The sequence below is a fragment of the Herpailurus yagouaroundi genome, unplaced genomic scaffold (genome assembly GCF_014898765.1).
Source record: "Herpailurus yagouaroundi ecotype Mexico unplaced genomic scaffold, PumYag 140, whole genome shotgun sequence".
NCBI lineage: Eukaryota > Metazoa > Chordata > Mammalia > Carnivora > Felidae > Herpailurus > Herpailurus yagouaroundi.
Genome location: NW_024412395.1, coordinates 12,303,285 through 12,327,361, shown reverse-complemented (window position 1 = coordinate 12,327,361; position 24,077 = coordinate 12,303,285). Strand labels below are relative to the sequence as shown.

The window sequence follows — 24,077 nt, the reverse complement described above, 5'->3', positions numbered from 1 at the left end:
TTAAGCCATAGAACCCACACCTGGCTTACACATGACAAAAATAAAACAGAAGCATACAAAATAACGTGCGGTTTATAGAATTAAAAGAAAATTAGGGCGGCTAAGAGTCAGATGGAACAGGCAGTGAGGGACAGGAGGCATTTTGCAAGCAGGTGCTCTGGTGACATTTATGGTGAGCCTGGATGGCACCAGGACGCTGATGCTGGGCCGGCCCTGACAAGGTGTGATGTCTCCAGTAGCCGGCAGATTAACTGGCACCCTGGGGAAGTTTCCAGAAAGAAAAGCCAGTAAAGAATGTAAGGGTGGTCCTTAACTCCTCGTAACACTGCAACCATCATGGCCGAGCCAGGCACTCCTGAGCCTTCGGCTCAGCAGTCAGCATGCTGAGGCAGTAATGCCGTACGGCCTACCCGGTTTGCGCTCCTTGCGCGGCTCCCCCACGGGAGGGTAGTGAAGGCACGTTCTTTCATCTGCTCTGTCCACTGCTGCATTCCCAGGGCCTGACCCAGTCGAAGTTCAACTATTTGTTGGTTGAATGGGACTTATTTTTCTCATGGAACCCGAAGTATGGGGGTGTGGGGTCCCCAGGTTGGTTCAGAGGCCTGCCGTGCCTTCAGGAAGTCCGGCTTGTTCCATCTGCCAAGCTCAGTTCGTGGGGGTTCTCTCTCCTCACGGTCTCAAGATGGCCCAGGTTGCTCTAGACACCTCGTCCTTCCCCGACAACGTGCAAGAACGCGAGCTCTCCGAATGCATCTGACCACCAAGCAGGAAGCTCCCCTCCCTAAGCATGATGGGGCCAAAATGGGCTTAGATGCCCATCGCAAACAAATTCTTGGCCAACAGAAACAGTCTATTTGAGAATGGCCATCATGACTCCTCCCCTGGGGCTGGACACAATCAGTTCTGCCAGAGAGAGGGGTGAGGAAAAGCCCACCGACAGCAGGTCTCCATGGGGGGCAGGCACGGCTCCCTTGGGCCATGACTCATGGATGCTATCTCCATCTTTCGCACCCCAAGAGCCAGAGGAACGGGGCTGTGCCGTGACCCTCATGAGAGAGAAGCAATCCTCCAGCCACCCTGGCCTGTTCCCAGGGTACAGCCACTTCATGGTCCCATTTCCCTGTTCGTGTCCCCTCCCCATCACCCAACGCACACACACACCTGGAGTAGAACCATCTCCCTAGAGCTGTCCTACCTAGAAGGTAGCTCCCTTCTTGCTTCCCTATTTCCCCCAAGACCCAAGAATATGAGAGATTAATTACTTTGGGCTAGGGTTTTAAATTCCTAAGGAGAGCAGATTTACCCAACAAGAATCTTCTGTCATGTTGCTATTTTGTAGAAAATGAAATCAAATTAAAATTTAAAAACTTTATTTTTTTGAATAGATAATACATGTACATGGTATAAAATTCCAAAGGTACAAAAGGTATACAGTGAAAAGTCATTCCCACCCCTCTCCCCAGAGGCAAGCAAGGCTGACAGGTTCGCGTGCACCCTCCCAGAGATATTCGAGGCATATGCGAGCAGGTGTGCATGATATATGTGTGCGCGCGCACACACGCATATACACCCATCAACACACATTTTTCTCCATCCTCTTCCTCCTTCCAAAAACAAACACTAGCACACCAAGAGCCCCCTTTCCCCCACTTGACCAGGCACCTTAGGGATCATCCCATGGCAGTACATACAGAGCGACTCTGTTCTTATAAACCGAACACCCCACTGTGTGGATTCACCATACTTTATTTAACCATTGCCCTATGTTGGTGGCAGTTTCCGACTTTTTGCTATTCCAAACAATGCTGCGGTGAAAATCCTTGTACGTAGGAAACACTCCTAGAAGCAGCATCGCTGGCTCAAAGAGTGTGTGCGTTGGCACTTGCCATAGATACCGTCAGCTGCCCTCCACGGACGCTGTGCGGCTGCTACTTCTGCCAACATGGCATCCCAGCGCTGTGCCCCACTTGTTGGCTTCATGCGGCTGAGTCATTTCAACCAGTCAAGTTACCTTTAGGTTCATGACATACCGTGAGCCAAGCCTACTCGTGATCTGATCTCTCAAATTACTATGTTCCCTCTATTTCCCTCCCACCGTATGGGGGGAGAAAACATGTGAAAGGCAATTCCTCTGAAAGGTTTGAAACCCTGACACCCCTGTCATTCCCAGCTTCGAGGCTAGACTATGACAAACACACTCTGAGAGATCCTCTCAAGGTGCTGAATCAAATGGCCTCCCTGTACTCAAACTAAGCGTAAATCAGATGAAGTTTCCGTCTGAACTCTGCTAATACAGGGATGCAAAGTCACAATTTAGAGAAGCTCTTTTATCTGACCAGGATTTCCTGGCCATTCGCCCAAGCCAGGTTCTGGGGAGACTCCAAGGTCCCTGCTTTCACTGCTTTTCCACTCTGGGCGGAAGGCAACAGACTCGGCAAAGGACTGAGAGATCAAACAGTGCCACCACGACAGATGGCAGGGGAGAGGGCAGAACGTGGTCAGGGCTGCAGGCCGACAATGAGCGGGTCTGAGGAGGATGGGGCCGTCAGGGAAAGCCACTGCCCGCGATCTTGGGTGGATGGCGGTCCAGGCAGAGGCAACAGCAAGGACAAGAGCCACGGGCAGGTCGTGAGCTTGGCGCCTTTGAGTAACTGACGTAAGGCTGATGTGGAAAACCCAGAGTATTCCCCACATTGTCAAATGAGCCACAGATCGGCTACTAGATCCCCCCAATGCTTTTACACATTTCTCATGAGAAGACTGGGGACCGTGACAACATGATTTTGTACACAGTGTTTTTGGCCTGCCGCCATGTGCTTTAGAAGAAATGCTCTGGACTTGGGGAAAAGGACTAAGACAAGGCCTGGGGGGCTCTGAAGATGCTTCACATAGGGCACCCCCCGACTTGTGCCCAGCCACACGGACAGAAGACGGGCACCTCACCCTGCTGGGGTTCTTCACTGCACTGCTGTGCCTTGAAGCCAACACCGGCCACAAGTAAATCATAAAGTGCTTCCTTAATGTTCTTCCTCAAAGCATATTCAAGCCAACTCTGCCTCTCAGGCCCAGTCAAAGTAACCCTTAAAGCTTACTGCTAGAACGTCTACTTCCCTTGTGCACTGATCGTCAGTCACCTGCACAGAGGGCAGGACAAGGCCATGCCCAGGTGACGGGAATTGAGGCGGCACAGGTTTATAGGCCACTGCTTGCTGCCCAAAGTGCCTTTTCCAGCAGGTCTGCTTTGGTCCCTGCAGATGTGGTCGGGGCCATCAATATTCAGCCTGAGGTCCTGGGGACGGTGCTTGGTGAGGTAGTAGAGGGCTGCCTGAGGCCTTCCCTATCCTCTGCTCCTGGTTTCGGGAGGTCCCAAGAGCTACGCCGTTGGTCAGAGAGCGCTTCCTCGGCCTGAGAGGGGCCTGCTCTCGGTACCAGCCCCTCTGCCTTCCAGGCCTGCTGCCAGACTCCGGAGACAGTGGCAGGACCTGGGTACCTGCAGGATATGGGCAACGGACCAGGACCTAGTTACAAATGTACACCTGAGGCTCTATCAAGGACTTAGGCCTAACTTAGAATTTGCCCTCTCTGTTCAAAACGGAAACAGACCCTCCTGTGGAGTCTGGGCAGCATTCTCTAACATTTGGCACCTCCCTCTAAGTGTAATTAGTTGACCCCTGAGACCGAATCCGGGCCAAGGACAAGAGATATGATGCCTTGTGGTCCTCCAGTCTGGACTGCTCAGCAGCTCTGCTTGGGGTTTAAACCAAGGCAGCCCCGTGCACTCCGTGTGATACATGTGGGAGAGGGCAGCCCCTGACCCAGAGGCTGGCGGAGAAGGTCGGGGCACCCGGGGGCCAGCCCCGGGAAGGCTGCCAGGTTAGCAAGCTCACTGCTCTGGCTGAACAGGGACAACTCAATGCTTCCTGGGGAAACCTCATTCCTCATTTCATAAAAGTAACTTAAGGATGTGTCCGTGCTGCTTTTTTTTTTTTTTTTTTTTAAATTCCAGAACAGTCTGTGGGCTTAGGCCATACTCTGCACATAAGATGTCCTGGGAGGAACTCCCCTGAGTTGCTTCTGAAATGAAGGGGGCCTCGGGCATCACTTGAACCTGTAAGGCCTGGCTGTAAGGCACGCTTAAGTGTCCTAATTACTCACAAAGACAATTAGCACTTTGTGGGTCATCTGTGGCAAACATGGAGTTCTCGAGACTGGCTCCTGTGGTCTAACTCCAGAAGCATCCAAGGAATAGGAACTAACCTGTATTAGGTCTTGTAGAATTAAAAGGGGAAAACAGATCTTCTGATACCCCCCTATACCAAAACACAATCAAATGAAACTTTTTGGAAACATAGCCCAATACACACCCTCGCTTTTAAAAAGCATTATTAGTTGCTTTGGATTAGTCATGCCATACGTTCCCCAACAGCAGAGAGGCGGGCGAACGAACCCCAGAATACCACCCACTCCTCCTCCCATCACCTTTGCACACATCATCTCATAACTGCTCCTGCGTTGTCAGGGATGGGTCTACGAGCTTCTCGACAAGAAAACACGCATGTTTCCCTGAACCTAAAACAATGTGCAGTCAAATTGCCGTCTCCCTCCCCTGTCCTCAGAGAGCCACCTGCTTTCTGGCTGTGTCACTTGCTTCAGCTTCACGGGGCCCTTGCAAAAATCAATCTGCAGATGACCATGGCCGAGGGAGCAGCCGGAGGGAGACAGACACGGCCTGGGAAGAGCACACTCGGCACAGGGCAGCTTCAGATCACACAGTGTTGCTCCAGTCTCATCACACAGGCCTCGCTGCCCTGGTGCAGACACCAACAGGTGTTGTTCACCCAGCGCGAGAGCGTTCAGGCTGTCCACATCACATCTGCTTAATGAATACATTAGGGAACTAAAACATGGTGTTCCTGAGGCTGCCCCGAATGCCCTACCTGCCTGACACGTGTTAAGATTTTCTGTTTCATGGTCCAAACCTGCTGATGAGTACGGGTGCAAGGTTTATGCGGAATGAAGCAAACCTCACACGGGGGTTAACGGAACACGACTGAGCTGCCAGACCCCGGGCAGCCAGGGCAGGCGGAGCTCCGTGTCTGGTTTGGACTGCTCGTTTTCAGAGGGTCCAGTCCACCACTCTGCCTTCCTTCAAGGGCCCCCAAAAGCTGATCCCAGCCTGCCTTTCCTGCAGAGACGGGCCTATCCACTCCTTTCCCAACAAACACACTTGTACTCCCCCTGCGCCCTCTCGTGTTTTTAACTATAGTTGTACTTTATCCAAATTGACCTTCCCACCTGTCTCTGCCTATTAACATGCAACTCTCCGTTCAGACCTAGCCCACGTCCTGCCTCCTCCACGAAGCCTCCCGGATCTCTGCACACCTCACTGCTCTGCCTCGTCCAGCGCCCTCTGGTTTCTCTTCATGGCCAGTCGCTCTGGGATCTATCACATGCTGCCCTGGACTTCAGTGAATGGTGTGTCTCTCACCTCTGTGCTCCGCCCATGATCTGCCCAGATGTGGCGCACACGGAATGTGCTCTTAATGAGGGGGGTGTACAAGACCAGCCACATCTGGCCGTGACTCAAGAGAGAAACAGGGTCTGAAGGTGTCATACTTATTTAGGTGTCCTCAGTGTGAGGCCCCTGTTTGCAATTTTTGGTGAAGTAAACTTGAGTACTGTGTAAGAACAGAAGCAGCGGCGGCCACTGAGCTCTCGTTCTTGTTGCTACACCATTACGACCGCTGGCTGGCATCTGGGGGAGGGGGGCAGGAACAAAAGGCACACAGGTAAGTGAAGGGCCTACAAGACCACCACTCACATGGGCTGGTCATTCAGCTAAAAGCCTTTGTTTACTAAAAAAAAAAAAAAATCTCAGCCGACCAAGCTCTGGGGTCCAGCGGGCTATGGTTGCTCCCCAGGCTCCTTGCTGGGGCCCGAGCTGCAGGGCCTGTGTTTTACACGTCTGTTTCCCTCAGGGTTTACTTCTCACTGCTTGCTCAATTAACATTTGCTGAACAAACGAATTCCTTTTTATTCAGAGAGTCCATACAGATACAGGTACCTTCATATGTGCAATGTTACTGGAGAAACAAAAGTTGAACCGACACAGAACAAATACTGCCCACATTTCTTCATAGGACGACGGGCATTATCCAAGCCGTCAGGTGCACACTGTCTGATTCCATCGGCAACAGAGAGATGAAACGGAAGCAAATGGGAGGAAGGAAGTACCCAGAGTGTTGAGGTGCATCTCTCTACTGTAGTGTTTGGAACCACTTCACCAGCCTGTAGTTGATATATGGCATTAAAAAAACCCAAAAAACAAAAAACAATGACATACGATGACGTCTGGGAGTTTTCAGGAGGCCTTGGCTTTCACCTTGGACAGCAGCACCTCATTCTTGCGGCCCTCCTGGAAAGGAACAGAGACGGCATGCAGAGAGGTGGTGACCACATGAGCTCCCACGTGAACCTGATGGTCTTACTACCTTTCCCCCAGTCCCAGGAGAGACAGCTACGGACTGACTAAACCGGCCCCCTTGCATGCTGCCACCAGCACGACGGAACTTCCTGGAGACGTGCACCTGATTCAGTGCCAAAACAACTATAATGACAATTGGCTTCTGGGCTGTCAGACTGAGAACTGGATGAGGATTAGGCACAGTCATCGCAAGACTTCGTGAAGTCACTGAAATGCTCAAGGGGACAGCAGCAGAAAGCAGACACTTTTATGTTCCAATCTTGGGCCACTACGATAAGAAAGGGGCAAGGTCCTTGGAGCCAGCTGCCGAAGGAGTGACCCAGCTCACACAGCAAGCAGAACACACAGCAAAGTTCTTACTCTGACAACAGTGAAGGTCAAGAATATCCTTGGCTTTAAGAAAGAAACTCACAGAACACAGGGTGAGAGAAATGCATCGAGGGACACCTCCCCTTTTAACACTGAGCTGTCTGAAATCCATTACTGCACGTCCTGAGGGAGATGACTGAGGGAGGTCACAGGTGCCATCCTGTGTGTGTGGAATCTGATGTCCAGTGGTGCAAGGTCACCTCTGCATCGCTTTGTATCCCCCCCTTCCTTAAACACGTTCCAAAGCTTCTCACTAGGCATCCTCCTTCCCTCTTGTTCCCTTTGGACTTGACAGCTCAGGATATCCTTGATACCTCCATCTGCTGGCAAACAGTGTCCCCTCCTTCCTCTGGCCATGTCACCAGGAGCCCTGTTTAAACTGAGAGGTGCACATGGTAGTGGGAAGGGCCTGGACACACAAGCTGGAGGGCTGAGGCCTGAGGCCTGAGAGTGAGGCCAGGCCTCCAGTAGCCATGCTTCCTGGGGATTCTCCTAGTGGGGAAGAAATTCTTTCACCCTTCAACCCCCTGCATCCAAGAACCCAAGAGTCAATGTTTCCACCTTTCTGGGCCTGGCTATGTGCTCTCAGCTCTCCGGAGGCCCTTTGTTCTTTCCGGCAGTGTTGTGGCTCGTGTCTGCAGTGTCCCTTTTTTTACTAAGTGCCAGTTCCACTTATTTTTCTCCTCAGAGCTGGGGAATAGCTGGGCTCTGGGCCTGGGGTAAGGCTGAATTATTCTGTCAGAAGCAGAGTACTCTAACACTTTTTGAGCACATGTTTCTGGAGGGGGAGGCAGTTACTTTTTCCCGGGGGGTGGGTAGAGAAAGAAGTTGAGTAACATTTGTTGGACTAGAGAACGAAGTTTTCCTTTTTAAAACGGGTTACTGAGACTTGCTTGGGGAGGAAACCTCCAACCAAAGACTGAGTGCGTGTGTGTGGCGGGGGGGGGGGGGGGCGGATGGAACAAGAACAGGCAGGTAGTCATACTATTTATTATTGAACTACTCTCTTTACTTCTGTGTATTTTTTGAAAATTTCCATAAAAAAAAGATAAAACAACAAAACAATGACTAAATACATTCAGTTGTCACCCACTTCAACTTTCAAATGAGGCAAAAACAACTCAGAAGCATCCAAGTGCTCCTGTGGCAGGGTCCCCAGCAGGGATAATTCTGGGGACCACACAACGCTCAGACAGTGCCTGAACTCTCTGGCTGTACCTGGTATGTGTGAGCCCTGATTAAGTTTCATGCAAGCTACTGGAGGCCTTTTGGGAAACCACAGAATGACACCGTCTGTCTGTTCAAAGCAAATACAGAAAGGGTCCCTTAGGCATTTCTTTCTAGAAGAAAAGGGAAAATACCTCCCTTGATTCTTTTTCTTTCCTACTGAAGACCGTATGGGGCCCACTATGTGCTAGACATGGCACTTTAGCCCCCTCGAAATTATGCGCTCAAAGCCAGCTTCGTGAAAATGTATGGTTTGCATTCCTCAGCGCTGGGCTAGAATTGAAATCTTGGGTCGGTGACCCTAGGAGAGGCTGTGCTTCAGGGACGTAGTTAATTAATGCAATTTGGCCATTAAACTGATTTCAGAGTATGTGCTGTTTCCTGGCAGCCTTGCTGTTAACAAACCCTGCTGAGCTGAGCAAGCCCGTGGGAGTTTGGACACGGTCAGGGGTCTCGATACCAGAGGAGGCTGGGAGTCAGGACGAGGGGCACCACTGAGCTCGATGAATGTGGAGGAAACCAAATCCGATGAAGCGGAAGTAGTAATGTGGCCAAGGGCCATGCTCTGGACGATGATAACTGTGCTCTGCACGAAGTGATGAGTGCCAGAGACCAGGATACGGTGGGAATCTAGAACCCAGGAGTAGATGACGAGGCAGGTTGGGGAGAGACAAAGAAAGAGGGCAGAACAGAGAGGGTTCATCATCCCAGACTCTGCCCTGGGATGAAAGTCTGCCTTCCCAAACTGTGCATCTATTGCCAATGAGATCTGACCGGTACCACAATACGTAATATAGCAGAATCAGCCTGGCTGAAGGGATGGGGTGGGAACTGGAGGGGAGTCGGCCTCCACTGTCGCTTCTCCCTCAACCTGTGGGGGCCCCAAGAGGGGCCAGGTTACCTCAGAGGAGCTTATGGAAAAGGTTCGAGATGTGGGGACACTGACATGCGATGGCTAATTTTAAAGTTTTGCCAAGTAAAACATTAAAAAAAAAAAAAAGAGTACATACTATCAGTTTTAATGTCGAAAAACAAGAAAGTATGTATTTTTTTCCCCAAAAGGTAAGTCCTTTAAATGAAATATATGTAGCTGTCTGAAGGACATATTATATTCTCCTTCCCCTTTATCTCTCCAACTTGCTTTGGACCGAAGAAAATAGGCATGAGCAAGGAGATGGTCTAGGCGTCTCAGCCGGCTTGGAGAGACCCTCCCTTGCCCTCTGACATGCGAGTGTCTGTGCCTGAGGAGGCCAGGACAGAAATCTTGATGCTTAATGTATCTGAAGGAACTGTTTCCTTTGGAGGTCATCCTAAGCCTTTAGCCCTGAGCTTTTCCATTTCGCTTTTATTTGCTTTGATTTTGACAGCTTATACACATCCTCCCCAACTTACCTGCTTTTTGTTTCTGCTGTCAAAAGGGCAGTGCTGACATGTGCAAACAATATTTGAAATGTAATTCCTCTCCACTGGGCCTTTTCTCTTCGTGAGTTATTTGCATTCAAGGGCAAAAAAGAGCTCTTCTAGGTCCTATTTGATCCTTGCCCGCTAGCTCACTAGCCCTTCCAACCCCTGCTAACCACAAGGGGCTCCTACCAAGAGCACCTCACCACCAGGTCACTCTCTCATGCTGCCTGGCCTTAGGTCTCAATCCTGCTCTGCCCATGGCCAAGTCTTCATCTGAGGGAGATCTTCCCTAACCACACCATCTCCATTAGTACCCCCAACCCCCTGGCAAAAAGTGAAATTACTTCTTATATGTTAATACTTGTTTACTAGGGTTTCTGTTTCCTAGCTTGTTATCTGTCCCCCCAACCACAAAATAAGCTCCTTGACGTAGGGACTGGGTCTTGATATACCTCCAGGGGCCTGGTAGGAGCTGGAAGAACATTTATGGAAAGTACAAAGATTTCAAAATGTCTATGGGTTGTGGCTCCCAAAAGTTAAATTTAAAAAAAAAAAAAAAAAGGAAGGAGGGTTGCCTGGGTGGCTCAGTCAATTAAGCGTCCAACTCTTGATTTAGGCTCAGGTCACGATCTCATGGTTCTGGGATCGAGTCCTGCATTGGGATTCTCTCCCTCTCTCTCTCTCTCTCTCTCTCTTTGCCCCTCCCCTGCTTACTCACATGTACTTTCTCTCTCTTAAAATAAAGAAATGAACATTAAAAAAAAAAAAAGAGAAGTAGAAAAGGAAAAAGGGTAGAAAGGAAGGAAGAGAGAAAAGTCTAAAAATATATAGAACAAAATTATTGGTATGAATAGATTATATTTTTTATTCTGTAGACCAAACACCAGGATACAACTACACCTCTGGCTCCTCTATATTCAGCCATTTCCAAACTCACTGAAACCACATGGATTTGGGTTAGAAAGGGGGGAGGAATTCCTGAAAATGAAGTGGCTGATACCCTAGAAAGTGACAAAATGAAGTCTCTTTTCTGGAAAATCTCTTAAGCAAAGGGAAAACACTTTTCTGTCTGGACCCATGAAGAGAAACCCTGCCCAAATGCAGGCGGAAATGACAGAGACCAACAAAATTCATTTGAGTGTTGGGCACGACAGGAGCCAGACAGAGTGCTAGATGCTTTCATCCCTCGCCTGACCCAACAGAATCCAGCAACGCGGAAATGAGTTTGGAGGGATTATTAAGTCACTGGCCAAGTGCACAGTTGGTAAGTGGTAAAAGTAGAGCTTGAATCCAAACCCACCACGCTCAAAATTCATTCTTTCCACAGGCTTCTCAAGGTCTCTCCCCGTCTTATTCCAGACCTGAATTTAGAACAACTGCTGTTTCCAAGTGACTCTGGATGCAGGCCGATAGTGCTTTTCCTTGTGAGTTTGATATACTCATTAAATGTCAGAGGAATGAAAATAAAGACATCATTGTCTCTGGAACATTCAATTCGAGACTCAAGATGGGACCCCGAACTACACAGTCCTGAACCACCTAGATGTCGTGGGTTACTGTTGGGATCAGGCGCCAAGCTGCTATTGCGGACCAGTGGAAAACCAGAGAATCCATTCCCAATGCCCTGCCCCCATAGCCTTACATGCCCTCCCCAACCCTCCTCTTACCTCCTTGAACTCTTTCACAGTCTTGAAGTACAGCCTTTGTTTTTCTAACAGTTCCAAGTACTGGTCATTCAACTGGTCTCTTCTCATTTTGTTCTCTTGCTTTTTCTTTTCCATCTGTTGAAACATTTCAGGAAACGGTGATGAAAAGGCCTATTGTGACCAAGGGCTGCTGGCAGCATCCAAAAGGTGAGTATTACCAACATGTCTGTGGACTTCATTTACCTTCTATACATTACTTCTGGGATTTATTCTTTGCATAATATTACATAGAGGCTTGTCTACTTCAATCAGCAATTCTCCTATCATTGGGCACTAACTGTTCCTGTGTGTGTGTGTGTATGTGTGATTATAGTTTCACAACAAACAGGTTGGTGGTTCTCAACCATGGGCTATTTTGCCCCCCAAAGGGCATGAGGCGATGTCTGGGGACAGACACCTGTGAGGAAGGGGTGCTGCTAGGAGCCAGCGATGCTGCTAAACATTCTACAACATACACAACAAGGAGTAGTCATTCCTGGTCCAAAATATTGATTGTGTTGAGCCTGAGAAACTCCTATTTAAATAACTGAGTTCCCTTTTCATTTAGCACAAGTATTTCTCACACTATTGTACAATTCCTACAATTAAAACTATACAATATTCCTGATCACCCTGCTAACTTCACCCATCTTTCTAGTCACACACAATTAAGGTTGTTTCCAGGATGGTGACCTCATAAATAAAGGCTGGATTTGGGTTAGAGAGACTTTCCTAAGGTACCTAACAGCTTTGTCATTCAACAAATACTGTGTGGACACCCTGGGCACTAAATGCTGTGGTGACGAGGCAATGTCACTGCTCCCACGGAGGGTGCATGCTAGAAGGACTGACACTAACCAAGCACCTTACACAGAGCTCCGCGTGCAAATTCACACCCGTGATCAGTACTGTGAAGAGAATGACAGGGTTGGGAGACAGAGAGGAGCATGTGTGGCATCCTCAGACTGGATGGTCAGGGAGCGCTCTCTGAGGAAGTGACATTTGGGCAGAAAATTATGGTGGTGAGCTGGTGCCTGGCTGGTGGCAGGTGGTCAAGAGCGCGCTGGATGAATTCACTGGTCTTCTGATGCCCGAACAGCGCTTCTGAGTGACGCGTTGGGAGGGATTACACAGTTGACACAGGGTAACGTCGAACTGGCTGCACCATATTCCGCACTCAGCCCCGTGCCATGCAATGGGCTGATCACGTGGGTGAAGTGTGACCCGGTGCACCCCCCCCAGCCCTTTCCAACCTTGCTCGGGGGAAGGCCCACCCCACATGGGCATTCATCTGCCTGGTCTGCTCCTGGCCATGTATACAGTTCCTAAGTCTCCTGGTGACCTAATCCTGAGACCCTGCTCTCCTCTTTCTATAGGTCTGCACGTGGGCACCTGTCGCATGCCTGCGCCCAGGTCTGGAGTCTGGTAACCCGCCTTCCCCAGTGTGTCCCGTGCTCCCTTTTGGCAGGCTTCCTGATACCATCCAACTGAAAATGGTTCCTGCCACAATTCCCACTGCTCTTACTTGCTGGACCCCAGTTCTCACAGCTGCCAGACACTTTTTCCACTGGATCCCTACCTCCTAGCTAGCACAGCAGGCAGATCGACCCCAGGCCTTTCCTGCCTGCTCTGTCCTCCAGCAGAAAGTCTGGCCATGGCTGACCACATCCCAGTGATATAAACATGGTCCTATAGGGGTGCCTGGGTGGCTCAGTTGGCTGAGTGTCTAATTTCAGCTCAAGTCATGATCTCACAGCCCGTGAGTTCAAGCCCCGCATCGGGCTCTGTACTGACAGCTCAGAGCCTGGAGCCTGCTTCAGATTCTGCATCTCCCTCTCTCTCTGCCCCTCCCTTGCTCATGCTCTCTCTTTGTCTCAAAAATAAATAAAAACATTAAAAAAAACCATGGCCCTATAATCAATTTAATTTCAGTGTATCCAGGACCCCACATGGGAGGTGGTGTAGCAACCCTGAAATGGAATGAGCAATCCTACCCCTGTCACTTGTTGTGTTTCCCTGGGCAGGTTATTTAACCTTTTTGAAAGATAGGTCCCCTAGTTGCAAAATAAGGGTAATACCACCTAGATCACAGGTTTTGTTACATGTGTATATAGGTATATGTGGGACTAAATATTGTACGAATGGCACGTCACTTGGTTTACAATAGCCATTCAGCAAAGACTGTTTTGTCTTCACACTGGATGCCCTAGAGTGCTGGTGGTAAGCAGTGTAAGGGTCCTCTTTGCTCTCAGAATCAGGAGCTGGCTTAGGGCTGAGTTTTATTTTCACACTGTCCTAGCACCCCTAACCCAGGCACATGGTTCTCATGCCTTGCTTATCCCCCTTCACACTCTAGGTCAGGAACCCCTTCTTACGCTGGGCACTTGCTCTCAGTGTTCCAGAAATCCAGAGACTTCTCCTCAGGATCAGGTCAAAATGCCTGCCAGTATGTGACTATCTCTTTACTCAGAAACCCTTCGATGCACCATAAACACCTTCTCTATCATTTGTAGGCACTGCTGGTCTATGGTCTACTCTGTGTATATTCTGCACCTGCCAGTTCTGTGCCTGGGAACGTCCGTGCTCTGGGAGGACCCGACTCCCCTGCCACATACACTCTGGGCAGGTACCACCATGGATAGGGAGAGCGATGGTTTTTCAAACACATCAAAAGAAATGCATCTGAATGAATGTTGTTCTGCAAAGACAGACTTCTTGCATTTGAAGTGCCAGTCAATATTCAAACTTGCCCCAAACCCTCTCTGAGAACTGCCTTTAGAGTCAACTGAATGAAATCATTCACTCAGCAAACAGTTCTTAAAAGCCCACCACGGTCAGGTGCTGTATTCGCCACTGGGGATGCAGACATGAAAAAAGAGAGCCCTCTCTGCCCATGGTCCTGACCACCCATCCAGTACGCCACATCTTTACAACTTATCTCCTGGTAAATAGGAAGGGGAAGCCAAAGGAAAAAACCCAATAAATTCCTAGTGTCCTTTCCTACGGACAAGAGCAGCTCTCCAAGGAGGAGCATGGCAAGGGTGGAAAGGTCCACCACGCTGGGATCTGGGTTGTGAAAGGCTTGCACTTAGCTAGATTCTTTGTCCTCCTTCTACGTTACACCCTAGGTCATCAAGGGACTGTCTTGCCTTGGGTATGTGTACATTCTCATGACTGCTTTCGTTTTTGTGGCTGAATAGTCTTGCCACTAAGTGATAATTTTATTTTTTGCTCCACTGACATCATTTTATTGAAGTCATTAATGGGGAGATTAATCCTTTCTCTAGGGAAAGGGATATAAAGATATTTTGCCCTTAGTTCATCTCTTGTGAGATGAGATTACAGGCAGCTTGAATGTCTGTTTTTTGTGAGTTCTTATGATGACAAGTCCTACCGGTATCCTTTCCTTCATGTGTTTACATTCTGGCATGGCTCACTGGAGCACTTTGCCCCTAGCTCATGAGAGGAGATGACCTAAGTCCCCAGAAGGTTTTACTGCCATGCCTGAGGACCACTCTGGTGTGATCCATTTTTTAAGTGGACCAAAAGTAAGAGATTTGGAACTATTAGTTAGGATTCATCTGGTTATCACAGTAGAAAACTGTAACTACATCTGGTTTCCAGACAGTCATCAAATCTTCCTTACTACTATCAAAATGGCCCAAGTGCACAGCCACAAAGCGATGAAAACCCCATACTGGCCCCAGGCTGAATGATTCTCTGTAACTATCTCTAGAACTCCCACAACACCTATCAATTCCTCTTCTCTCTTCTGATTTCTGAGGCATAATATCCTCTCACTTTAGAATTCAGTTTGACAATTATATGCATTTTTTATAGAGGACTTCTGAAAACTAAAATGCTCTCAAGATCCTAAGAAATGAATCTCTAATGGTAGAATCTCAGGCCAAAGATCCAGTGAAGAAGAGATTCTGGGTAAGAGAGGAAGCCTACTGGTGAAAGTGGGTTTCCTTATCTATAAAATGGGGGTAACACTACTTGCTTAAGAAGGCTTTTAGGAGTAATAGCACCATGCTTAGCTCACAGTGGGTATTCAGTCCACAGGAGCCACTGTTAGGAGCTGCCTTGGAACACCAGCTGCCTTTGGAGCTGGCCCTGCCCACTGCAGGGTCAGAGGTATGGTGGGAACCCACTCTGCAGACACTGAAGATGTGTCTTCAGGATCGGGAGCACATCCCCAGGTCAACCAGAAGAGGCCTGCTCTTCCCAGGGCCTTCTCTAAAACCAGTATGAAATCCAGGTTGTATTATAGGAAAAAAGCCATCTGACCTTCATTCTACTTTGTTTAATTCCTTCTACGATCTGTTCCATCTGACGTAAAAACTGGTCCCGGGTAGCAGGGGAGGCCATGGCTCTGAAAGAAAAATCAGCAGAGTTACGACTCGCACACAGGATGCTGAGGAAGGGGGCGGTGTCAGGGACTCCTCCCCATACCCAGATGATGCCCCAAGAGGCACCCAGGTTCCCAGCAGTTAAAGATTCTAAACTCTGAGGAAGGCACAAAAATTAGCTTCATCTCTTAACTGAATATTAATCTTTTTTGTCACTTTCTCTACAATTTTCTTAAGTGATAATGTATTTTCTTAAAGTAAAACAATATATCATTAAAATCAACAAAAACTTTTTTTTTTTTCCCAACAAAAACTTTTTTTACTTTGACAATGACATGCACTGCCTAGGAAATGGATTCCATTTTGTTTTTAGAAATCTGGGGATTTGCAGGCACTGCTCCAGACTGGCAGACATATTCTGAGATCTTCCTAAAACTGGGGTTGGGAAACCTGGTCCTGTTTCTAAAAGCAGCAGCTAAACTAGTGGCTTTCCTGGTGTCCTTCACTTCCTGTTGTGCACTGGGAATGGCACCAGAAGGGTCAGAGCACACGGACACAAGGATTGAGAATTTTTCCAAAGGATGGGCTGACAGAGAGCAGAGCTCATCACAAACACACTCCAACACTGCAGCCTCTCCCAATTATCAGGAAATGATGATGAAGGCGCCATTTTTAGAAATGCCACAGGGTTATAACTCGCTAATTGAAGCTGAATCTTACCACCGAACTGTGGGTTTTTTTTTTTTATTTGTTTTTAATTAGAAATGAAGCTTAAAATCTAGAGTTGGTAATTCATTAAGATCTTAGTCACTGGTCACCTGCCAGGGGATAAGAGAGGTTTGTGCTGGAAGCAAAGGAAGGGTGCTTACAGACAGCAAGCACTGGGGCTACCATTGGGCATGCTTAAGGGCTGGTATGACTTGGGTACAGGGAGGCCTTGCCACACAGTTTTTGGAGAAAAAAAATTCTTATCTGAATAAAGTAGCTTAGAAGACGCACATTGACTTAAAAACAAAAATCTATCATAAGGTTTTAAAAATGTTTTTAAAAAATCAGATTAGTTCATTATCTAAATCTTAAAGCATCTCTACGTGCCCCAGAACAAATGGTATCGATCTAATCTTAACAAGACAAAAGTGACATACAAAGAGATTACGGTAGTGAGGCGGTTAAGTTACTTGCAAGTTAACTTTTTCCAAACCAAGATATTCCTTGGTGTCTTTCAAACTCACTCTAACATCACCGTAGTTCTGCAAGAACGCAGAGACTGCGTGAACTGAGACACGCCTGGACTTGGCAGGAGGGGGAAAGTGTAAAAGCCACATGTCTAGCACAGTCTTACTCAGTCACACCCCTGTGAAATCGAAGGTGAGAGGAGTACAAAGTGCAGGGGGCACCAAGGTCGTGACGGGAAGGAGGGGGGCCGGTACTTACTGGGAGAAGTTCTCATGAATTGAGTTCAGCAGACTAATCTGAGGAAGAAAGCAGGGGGTCTGTAAGCAAAAGGTTGAAAGACCCTGCACCGCCCCCACCACCACACACGGTTTTGTCTCTGGACACTGCTGCTGAGAGGAACACACCTTGTTTCCGGAAATAAAAGGACATGAGAGGGGCGCCTGAGTGGCTCAGTCGGTTAAGCGTCCGACTTCAGCTCAGGTCATGATCTCCCAGTTCGTGGGTTCGAGCCCCATGTTGGGCTCTGTGCTGACAGCTCGGAGCCTGGAGCCTGCTTCAGAGTCCGTGTCTCCCTCTCTCTCTGCCCCTCCCCCACTCACACTTTGTCTCTCTCTCAAAAAATTAAAAAAAAAAAAAAAAAAGGACATGAGAAAAAGAGCAACACGGTCTCAAGCCCCCCAGTTTTTCCCAGAGCATCTACCTTCCGACAGCCCAGGACTCCGGGAATGCAGGAAGACGGGCCACAGAAGGGCCTAAACTCCGGCTGAGAAGACACTAAGCTAACATGAAGGCTCTTGGGGCAGCTACCGCCACAGTCCTTGCTCTCTTGCCAAACACTGTACTTTATTTTCAGGGCTACCAGCTTAGCGGAGGGTCAGTCAGGGTGCACAGTGAGGACACGCGCATCCTGCTGCTCCCCAATGCAGCCAGGTGCTGGGCGGCTCTGAGAGTCTCTGTGGGAATCCATCATTCAAGGCCCCCTTCCCGTGGAGAACACCTTAGTCCACACGCACAGGACCCTCTCTCTGCCCCAATACTGCAGTCCAGGGCAAGGCTCTGAGCTCAGGGTCTAGAACCCTAGATCTTCTTTCTGGCTGTGTTATTAACTCAACTTGTGATTTATTGTACTTGGACTTCAGTTAGTAACACGGAAATGATATTCCTGTCCCTGCGACTCCCCAGGGATGTTTGAAAGCTAAAATAGCACAGGCCTTAATGGATTTGGAATAAAAGGCACAATTTAACCAAATGCAAAGTTCTATGTGAATATGGCTTGGAATTAAAAAGCTTCCAGCCGCCGCATACTCCTAGTTTTTAAAAGAATGGACCAGGGGCACCTGGGTGGCTCAGTTGGGTGAGGGTCTGACTTCAGCTCAGGTCATGATCTCACGGTTCATGAGTTCAAGCCCCGTATCAGGCTTGCTACTGTCAGCATGGAGCCTACTTTAGATCCCTTGTCTCCCTCTCTCTCTGCACCTCCCCCACTCATGCTCCCTCTCTCAAAAATAAACATGAAAAAAAAAAAAAAGAATGGACCAACTTTAAACACTGCTGTTGGAGGAAGGTGATGGGCTTTCTAAGAAGGCTCTGGCCTGCCCCTAAGTTCGTTGGCAAGTCTTTCCCGCACTAGGTAGAAAGACCCCAAGGCCAAGGTGTGTGGCAGAACTATCTCCCGGGTCTGATGTAAAACCCATCAAATGCACTCCACTCGTACAGTCAAGCATTTCTCAAATGCCTGTTATGTGCCCATCACTATGTACGACCCCCGGACAGAGAAAAAGTGAACTCGATTCCCCTCCCTCAAGAAGCGTCCTCTAGGAAGAGAGAGATTGATCTGATTTGATTGACAATAGCCAATGAAGGTGGCACTAATTACACATGTCTCCATCTGGGGACAGGAAAAAGACGCAGCTGCAGTATGGCTCTTATTAAAGAGGAAAGGCAGCTTGTAAGGTGAAAATGAAATGGAAAAAAATTCTGTTGACCTCGAGGTGAGGCAGTAGGTGGGAACTAACATGCACTGGGACCCACCAGATGTAAGAACTTCACAGTCATTTCCTGTTTTGTCTCCAACACGATCATATGAAGTGGGCAGCATGGCCCTCTTTACGGGTGAGGAAAATAAGGCCAGACTAAAACCGAAATCAGTTCGACTGGAAAGCGTGTGTTCTTTCTGCTCCACTGTGCTGCCACCACGAAGACCACATTGTTCCTTTTTTTTCTTTTTTTTAAACATAGCTGCACACCGTGCTCTAATCACTTGTCCACTGTGAGGGAGCCCTGAATCCTGAGTGTCAGAGTAATGCGGAGGGGGTGTCTCTGCCCATGGCGAGCCTTTTCACTCCTGTTGGCCCCTGATGATTAAAAAGCTAGATTCCTCATGTATACTGTAATAAGCCCATCATCCCCATTTTATTTAGCTGATGCTTTTATCTAGCCTTCTTTTTTTTTTGAAAAAAAAAAATTGTTTTTAATGTTTATTTTTGAAAGAGAGAGACACAGAGCATACGTGGAGGAGGGGCAAAGGGAGAAAGGGAGACACAGAATCCCAAGCAGCCTCCAGGCTCTGGGTTGTCAGCACAGAGCCTGATGCAGGGCTCGAACCCACAAACTGTGACATCATGACCTGAGCCAAAGTCCGATGCTTAACCGACTGAGCCACTCAGGCGCCCCCTTTCCTTCCTTTAAAACTCAAATGAAAGTCTCACCGACCCAGGCCCCCTCCATGTGAACCCCATTTCTCACAGGGCACGACAAAACAGCTCGAGCAGTCCCAGGTTGGCACAGGCCACAGGAGCAGCAAGGTGTCTGTTACTAACTTTGTAACCCAGCACTGGGCATGAGGTGCATGCCCCTTCTGCTCACACTGACTGCATCCTTCAAACTTCCTGGGGTTGACAGCCCTGGTCTTTGCTCATCTGATTAAGTTACTTTCTTTTTATACAGATTCTTACCTCTTTTTCCAAATAAACCTTTTTATCATCCAGGGTGTTATATAAAGTGAAGAACTGCTTGGTTTCTTTGTGCACAGCCGAAACTGTAGATGCAAAGACATCAGCACACATGTAAGAAAACGGATCAGAACAGCCGTGAGCACCCTCTCCTCCTGGAAGGCCACCCCCAGGACTGCGGCCTGTCGGGGCATCTGTGCAGAAGCCCCAGAGTCGAGCCCGTCCGGAGCCGCTGCAGGCGGATGGTAGCTGGCCGTTGTGACTGGCCCAGCCGGGACGAGGGGCCAGAGGAACCTGGCCAGCATGTGGGGTAGGTAGTTTCTCAGGTGAGGGGTCCTGGGGGGACGGTGGCAAGGACGCTTGGTGTGCATGGTGTGGGAGGGCACGCCAGCTCTTCCTGTTTGTGAGGCTTCCTCCCTTCCCACACCCTCAGGAGCAGGAGCCACAGCCTGCTCACTTCTGTAGCCCCATGCTCGGTGCGGGCCCACAGCAGATCCTCCAGAATACCTACTGGGTGAACGACATGCCTGACCTAGGGCACAGTACGTGCCAGTAAGAGTGCCTTTTCTGCCCATTTGTGGGCTCATGACTAAGGGGTGGGAGGTCTTATTTACCAGGCTCCCAACATCCTTTCCTACAAAATTCCTCTGCATCTCTGCCCACCTCTCCATCTTTACTCTTCCTGATAGAATGACTTAGGAGGCAAGCACCAAATTCCAGGACGAGGAGTGGGCCGTATTCACTAGAGGACGAGGTCACTGGGGAGGCTAGTGGGGTGGAGGGGGTGGGGACGGTTCCTGCCCCAGTTCCTCCTCCTGTTCGGTGGCTGGGTGCTTGGGCGGTCCCCCCATGTGACTCTGAGCCTAAATGCCTTCCTCATTGCTCTGAGTTTTGTCTCTAGCAGGAGACAAAATACCAAGACCTGGATTCACAATCAGCCTTTGGGCCTAAACTGAGCCCTGCAATTTAGCCATAGCCAAAGATTCTGATGTCTAAGATTCTGATCAGGTAACTGGCCAGATGACAGCGGGGTCTGGTTTCCCAGTTGCTCCCCGAACACAGGTTCCCTCTGGAGCAGCATGACTGGGGGAGGGGAGAGAGAGGCAGAGCAGGCTGGTGGGCACTTGTGGTTTCCTTGGGCAACTGCCACTAACACTGAAACCAGATTCTTTAAGCCACTCAGCCAACTTTTAACTTTATTATCCAGTGATAGCTGTCTCTCCCCCAAGCTGTGCAGCCCAAAAATGGGTGGGGGCTGGCGATATTGCCATACATAACTGGAAACAGAAGTTAATAATCTGATACAAGTATTTTGAGGCAGTAGTTAAAAATGTTTCCAACATAGAAATGTCTAATTTGTATAAAAATCATTACATGAACTACTCAGTATAAAGTAGTATTCCTGCTAAGAGCTTTAGAACAGGGGATTTTAAGCCTGGCTGAAACACAGAATAGCCTGGGGAGCTTTTAAAATCTCCTGACCAGGGGCGCCTGGGTGGCTCAGTCGGTTAAGCGTCCAAGTTCGGCTCAGGTCATGATCTCGCAGTCTGTGAGTTCGAGCTGTGCTGACAGCTTAGAGCCTGGAGCCTGTTTCAGATTCTGTGTCTCCCTCTCTCTCTGACCCTCCCCCATTCATGCTCTATCTCTCCCTGTCTCAAAAATAAATAAACGTTAAAATAAATAAATAAATAAATAAATAAATAAATAAATAAATAAAATCTTCTGACCAATTAAGTGAGATTTTTCTGGAGGCAGGGCCGGGTGATTAGAATGGATAGTCAAAGTTGAAAATCGCTGCCATCAATCAATCAATCAATCAACTTTTAGCTTTGCTGCTCAGGGATGTGCCTGTCACCTTTCCTCTATTCAGATCAGAGACTGGGTTGAGGCTGTGGATATTTGACAATGATAAATACTAATGATGGAAATGATACAGATATTTTGATGCAACTGCTTGGAAATGTTTTTGGTGTAAAAATGTCCTATCAAAAGGGCTTTAACAAGTGTCAAATTTACTCTGAAATACACTGATGCAAGGTATTATTGAATATTATTATTGTTCAAAGCTGCAAAGTAGGCAGAGAGAGAGAATTAAAGGGGAAAGATTTAACTATGAGTGTTGCTGTCTGCCTCTGACCAGCTGAAGCATGGTTGAGGACCACAGAAAACATCAGGATGGGGCAGGTGTGAAAAAAGGTGTAACCCTCACTCAAGCCAAGACACTGCTTTGGCTGGGACCAGCACGGATGTTTGAAAGGCCAGGACCCCAAGGTGAAGTCTGAGGTAGGTTTTGGAAGAATAAATGGTGCCAGCCAAGTGGGAGCTGCAGGACAGTGACGTTGTGGACTTGGGGACCAGCTCAGAGGCCAAAACGCAGACACCCTCGTGAGAGGGGTGAGACACTGAGGGGCTGCAGGGGAAGCTGGCTGGCAGCTGGCCCACCTGATGCAAGACTCTGACCAGTGCATTTAGGATTCTGAAGATCATCTGACAAGTTACGGGGAGCTGTTGGATATTAGAGCCTTTAAAGTGAGAGCGTAAAATGGTCCAACTTCTGTTTAAGACCTGTCACACAAGAGTGCAGACTCTGGGCAGTGCTGAGAAGGTGGCTATGGCAGTGGCTCAGAAGAAACAGACTTGACCATTTCTTGGAAGCAGAACCAGAAGGGCAGCGGAGTCAGAGACTAAGGGGCTGGGGGTACAGGCTGGCTAGACAGTGATCCCAGTGAACAGGAGGGGAAATGGAGGAGGCTGAATTCGGTTCTGTATCTGTTGAGCTGGAAGTATCCAGGGCATATGCATGACTGGGGACCTAGAAGAAGGGGTGATGGTCCAGGACCCATTTACAGACTAGATCTGAGTTGGGTCTGACAGAGCTGAGAAGGAGTCCCAGGCACAGGTAACAAGAGGAGTCAAGGCCCAAGATGTATGTCAAAGTGCATGGTGTGTTGAGGGGTAGTGTGTGGGCAATGGAAGCCAGAATGTGAACCTAGAGAAGGAAAAGGGGGCCTCCAGGCAGCCACTTAGACTGAGAAGGATCTGGAGACAATATGGAGAGATGCTGTCCTCAGTAGGCCGGCCTGGGGAGCTCCTGAAGACTGGTCAGCAGAGAGAGAAGTGACATGACAGACAGCTGGGTGAGGAACTCAAGGAAGGGTATACAGACCAGCTAGTGGTCGTTCAGCTGAGCTGCGACACAAGTCAGAATGGCTATCGCAGTGGGAGAGAGGCAATGACAATTTGAGGGCCACCCTGGACCTGACGAGCTGTGCTCGCTGATTCAGGCTGAGGGACACCCAGTCCTAGATTACTGGGTGAACACAATGCTGTCAAAATCAAGGACCACATAGGCAAGAAAGTTTGTAGAGAAGAACAATGAGTGAGGATTCATCCAGAGATGCTATATTGTGGGGTGCTGATTGTCCCGTGTGAAGCTGGAAAGCGGATGGGGAGCTCAGTGGAGCCAGATGGCTGACCAGGAGGAGGGCGGGTTTGAAACATCATGCTAAGAGCTCAATTAGCTCAATCTGTCCACAGAGAGGGCAGCAGAGGGGGCACAGAGAGGGCAGCAGAGCCCCCCAGTGCTGCTCCCGGGGTTAAGGGTCACTCAGCAGTGAGCTTTGTGGAATGAGCGCCCAGTGGGCCTGGTGACGACATGGAGCCCCTTCTGGTGGTGGCTTTCACGGACTGCACTGTGATGCACACTGCACCATGCTCCCGCAGGACAGGACCCTCGCCTCCTGAGCCTCCCACCACCAGGAGTGTTTGCACCTACTCTGGCGGTAGAGTTCAATAAATCTCTTCTGATACTGTATTAGCTCGGCTCGGCTGGGAACTTCATCAATCTTGCGATGCAAAATCGCTATTTCTCGATTTCTTCGAGCCTAAAGGCAAAAGGGAGAAGGAGACAGTACTATTTGGTAAAAGGTCTTACGTGCTCTCTGCCCCCATCTCCTTCTGAGCACAGCCACACACCCGAAAATCTGCTGTGGCCTGAGGCCCCCATCTCAGATTCTGACGGACTCTCCTCCACTTTGCAACACACGGAGGTGTGTGTAGCTATGAACTAGAACCAGAGAAGGCACGATGTTAATGGGTTGGCAAGGAAAATCTTGAGTAGTTAAGGCTTTTGTGGAGAGCCCTCAGCCGTCCCTCCAGGCCCCAAAAGTCTCTAGAGTAGTGGATTCCACCACCACCAGGTGCGGAACAGGTACGGAAAGGAAGGCCTCCCAGGTGATGAGGAACTGCCTCCATATGGATTCCAAATTCCTCAGCCTGTTGGTAAGCTCCTCCAATACCTTTCTAGAATTTTCTCCCTACCATGGATTCGGGGTACGTTAGCCAAAGTGGCCGCTGACTGTACCTGGGGAGGCACAGCGGTGCTGTGTGGCTCAGGGAGGGTTTAGGCTCCCGAGGCCTGGCAGGCAGT

At 48.9% G+C, this 24,077-nt stretch overlaps 1 protein-coding gene across 4 annotated transcripts in view; it reads right to left on the bottom strand.

Annotated features, from left to right (window-relative positions):
• Positions 1-1,353: 1,353 nt before the first annotated feature.
• Positions 1,354-24,077, bottom strand: part of CCDC93 (CCC complex scaffolding subunit CCDC93) — a 97,772-nt gene continuing 75,048 nt past the window's right edge. For all 4 annotated transcript variants that reach the window (XM_040474877.1, XM_040474878.1, XM_040474879.1 and 1 more), the window contains 6 exons: positions 23,424-23,532; positions 19,652-19,734; positions 16,956-16,993; positions 15,460-15,544; positions 11,152-11,265; positions 1,354-6,415 (listed from right to left, as the gene is read on the bottom strand). In XM_040474877.1, the coding sequence (XP_040330811.1) occupies positions 6,362-6,415; positions 11,152-11,265; positions 15,460-15,544; positions 16,956-16,993; positions 19,652-19,734; positions 23,424-23,532 (483 nt within the window). In that variant the 3' untranslated portion in view covers positions 1,354-6,361. The remainder of the gene's footprint in view (positions 6,416-11,151; positions 11,266-15,459; positions 15,545-16,955; positions 16,994-19,651; positions 19,735-23,423; positions 23,533-24,077) is intronic.